This window comes from Arachis ipaensis, chromosome B04, assembly GCF_000816755.2.
Source record: "Arachis ipaensis cultivar K30076 chromosome B04, Araip1.1, whole genome shotgun sequence".
In the NCBI taxonomy this organism is placed as follows: Eukaryota; Viridiplantae; Streptophyta; class Magnoliopsida; order Fabales; family Fabaceae; genus Arachis; species Arachis ipaensis.
In genome coordinates, this window is record NC_029788.2 from 14,052,308 (window position 1) to 14,055,449 (window position 3,142).

Consider the following 3,142-nt stretch of genomic DNA (forward strand, 5'->3'; position numbering starts at 1 on the left):
TATTGTAAAAAATTAATCTCATATTACGATTAAAAAAAAATAAAAAATTAAATAAATAAAAGAAAAATAACACTACCATATATGAGAGAATAAAATGTAATTAGGGTTTTGTATACTATTATTATATATTCTCCATATGGATCAATAACAAAATGTATATGTAAACTGTAAAGTATCCTCCAAATTTTGACCAATGAAACACCCGGATACAAAAGTAGGATTAAGGGAATAAATTAATTAATTAAATTAAGTATCATGAAGAAGCATAAAAGAGTTGACGAACATTCATTGGATAAATATCATTGTGAGAACCATCTAACAAACGCTTGGCTATAAAAACATTAGCAGCATCAGTTGGATGAAAAGGGTCCCAAAACACATACTTTGATCTGTCCATGCATACTCTTGATGTTGGACTACATGGGATTAAACCTCCAAATCTCCCAGCCAAGGAACAACAAGATGATGATGGGTTTACAAAACCTGTATGCATCATCACTACATCATTATTCATTTATCAAAGAATTTAATTTTGATACAATTACAGTACGTAAAAATGTCGAAGAATATTGTTAGAGATATTCTGATAGAATTACTTTATAATTTTTAATTTAACCATTATAATTTGTGTTTTTCTACTATTTTAACTAATAACACAATTTAAATTAGAATATTCTAATATAGTTATATTATGGTAAATATGGTAGCTATGATACTTTAAAAAAGTGTTGTTAAAAATTAAAATAATATTTTTTTATTATTTAACAATATTTTTTAATTTAAAAATAAAAATATTATTAAAATATAAAAAATATTACTTTAATTGTAACCATACTTGTATGATCATCATAACTATCGAAACATCTTCGAATTAGAATTCATCATTTAAATTTTGCCATAAATTGTGATTGTCTAAAATATTAAATATGTTACTAATTATAAAAAAATGTAAACAAACTTTGTAATCATCTAATTATGAAGTGAACATTTTGTATACACATTCAACTTCATTAACTTTTACACCTATGATTGGAATGATCATAAAATAAAATGTTTAAATTAATTAAATTACAATATAAAACAGTTTGATACATCAAATTATTTTCTAATTAATTAGTCAAAAAATTATAGTGAATATTGAGAGGTGTCAGTGTAGATTAATTGGCATGCATATATACATACCATATTCCATGTAATTGCTGAATATATCTTCCAAGATGGTGTAAACATCTGCATAAACAAACATTGAACCCTTCAAATTTGCACTGAGCTCAGCAACAAGACCCTTCAATTGGGTGTTAAACAATTGAGCTAACTGATTGGGGAATGTGACACAATTATCTCCAGCATCTATGTTTGTATCCCTTTGATTTGGGATGCACCCAATGGGCCCCACATTCACCACTATGATTTTTCTTGCTCCAAGATTGAATAACCTCTGCAAAAGAAAAAAAAAATTCTCATTTGTTATTTAAGTTTATATATTTTGAGAAACAATCATATTTTTCATAATAAAATGTTTGATTTTCTGCTTATATATTAAAAAATTAATATAATTAATTCCCTTGTACTTAAATTCTGTTTCAAAAACCAAAATAAGATTTATATATTTTTATTTTAAAAATAGTACTAAAAACAGAAACAAAATAAAGTATTTCCATTTTATCTCTCTATCTCCCAATCTTGATTTTATTTTATTTTTCTGATATATTTATCAAAGACAAACTTATGATTAGCAATACTACTATATGGTAGGAATATAATAACATTATTATTCATTACAGTGAGTTGCATTCTGAATCTTGAAATCATGGTGTTGACAAAGACTTGTGGAGTTGTCAACTTCTGCTCAGCAATGGTGACTCCTGGTGTTAGATAGTTATTGATGAAATCGTTTGAACCAATTGTTACTGAGAACAGTCCTCTTCTTAATAGATCAACAGCTGCAGTAACCCCAATGCTTGAAATAATGTCTTGCCTTGTATTTTCAAAGTTATCTAATTGTGCATCCAAGTTTATTCTTCCACCCTATTATAGTTATAATAATAATAATAATACTAATTAAAAAGTGTACCATTTTGTATTTAATTAATTAAGTATATGCATGTAGCAAAAAGTCAAAGATATTGGTTATTGAGATCATTTCAAGCGTTTTAAACTCAGGTATTTCAGTGATTTAAACCATCAATTTTAATAGTTAAAATCATTGGAACACTCGAATTTCTGAAACACTTGAAATGTATCTTTGATTGTTGAAGAACTTACAAAGATTTTTCCAGTGAGATTGAGGATTCCACTTCCACCTGAGGCATAGTTGACACCCTTTAGAATCACTGGTCCAACTGTGGTTGGAGCCAAATAAGGTGGAGTATAACCCATTGCTAGTTCCTCACCTTCTCACATTGAAAAAATAAATAAATAGCACACTTGATAATACTGAAAAAGAAAAGAAAAGAAAAAGTGTAGTATAGTTTAATTTAATTTAATTTATTTACTTACCAATGATATCAACAATGGTTCTTCCATTTGTGAACCTCCCTGTTGGTTTGCCAAAATCAATGCCAAAAGGAGCGTAGTTAGCCCTCGTGAGAGTGGGAATGTAGTTATTGTTCCCTACATCAACAAGAGAATCTCCAAACACAAAATTTGCAGTTGATGAATCTTGTGAGGTAGTTGAAACCTTAAACAACATGGCCAAAACTATGCAAACTCCAAACACAACAACACTGTCAACAATGAAGATCCTATTCAAATCCATAGCCATTGCAAAATATGTATGTATAATTGTGTATTGATAGAAACTAAAGATGTAATATAATGTGAATAATAATAATAAGATCACAAAAGAATATGATTGATATTATTGCTATGTGCTAATGATAATGGGTTGGGTAGACACACACACATATATATAACACTAAAAAGGTTGTGTGAGGATAACAGAGAAAACACCCTTTTTCAGTCAAAGGTATGGGTTCAACAATGAAGTGAACCACCTATATTAATGACCCTTAATACAGATCAACTACCGTATGTGAGCAAATTTTGTAAATAGCAAATTTGGTAAATATATATTACCCCAAAGGCCCAAAGTGCGGCTAAAAAAATTAAATATGGGGCCAAAATGCCAAATCGTGATATT

General features: G+C 28.3%; 1 protein-coding gene across 1 annotated transcript; it reads right to left on the reverse strand.

The window, feature by feature from the left end:
* LOC107637607 (GDSL esterase/lipase At4g16230-like) lies at nt 95-2,979 on the reverse strand. Its single transcript, XM_016341004.2, has 5 exons — nt 2,500-2,979; nt 2,266-2,393; nt 1,783-2,028; nt 1,183-1,438; nt 95-483 (listed from the first exon to the last, which is right to left on the reverse strand). The coding sequence occupies exons 1-5, from the start codon at nt 2,762-2,764 to the stop codon at nt 254-256; spliced, it is 1,125 nt and encodes a 374-aa protein (XP_016196490.1). The 5' UTR covers nt 2,765-2,979; the 3' UTR covers nt 95-253.

Coding starts and splice junctions, on each gene's coding strand:
- LOC107637607 (XM_016341004.2), bottom strand. CDS start 2,764: ATGGCTATGGATTTGAATAGGATCTTCATTGTTGACAGTGTTGTTGTG. Junction 2,394..2,499: donor AACCATTGTTGATATCATTG/GTAAGTAAATAA, acceptor CAATGTGAGAAG/GTGAGGAACTAGCAATGGGT. Junction 1,439..1,782: donor GATTCAGAATGCAACTCACT/GTAATGAATAAT, acceptor TTTCTTTTGCAG/AGGTTATTCAATCTTGGAGC.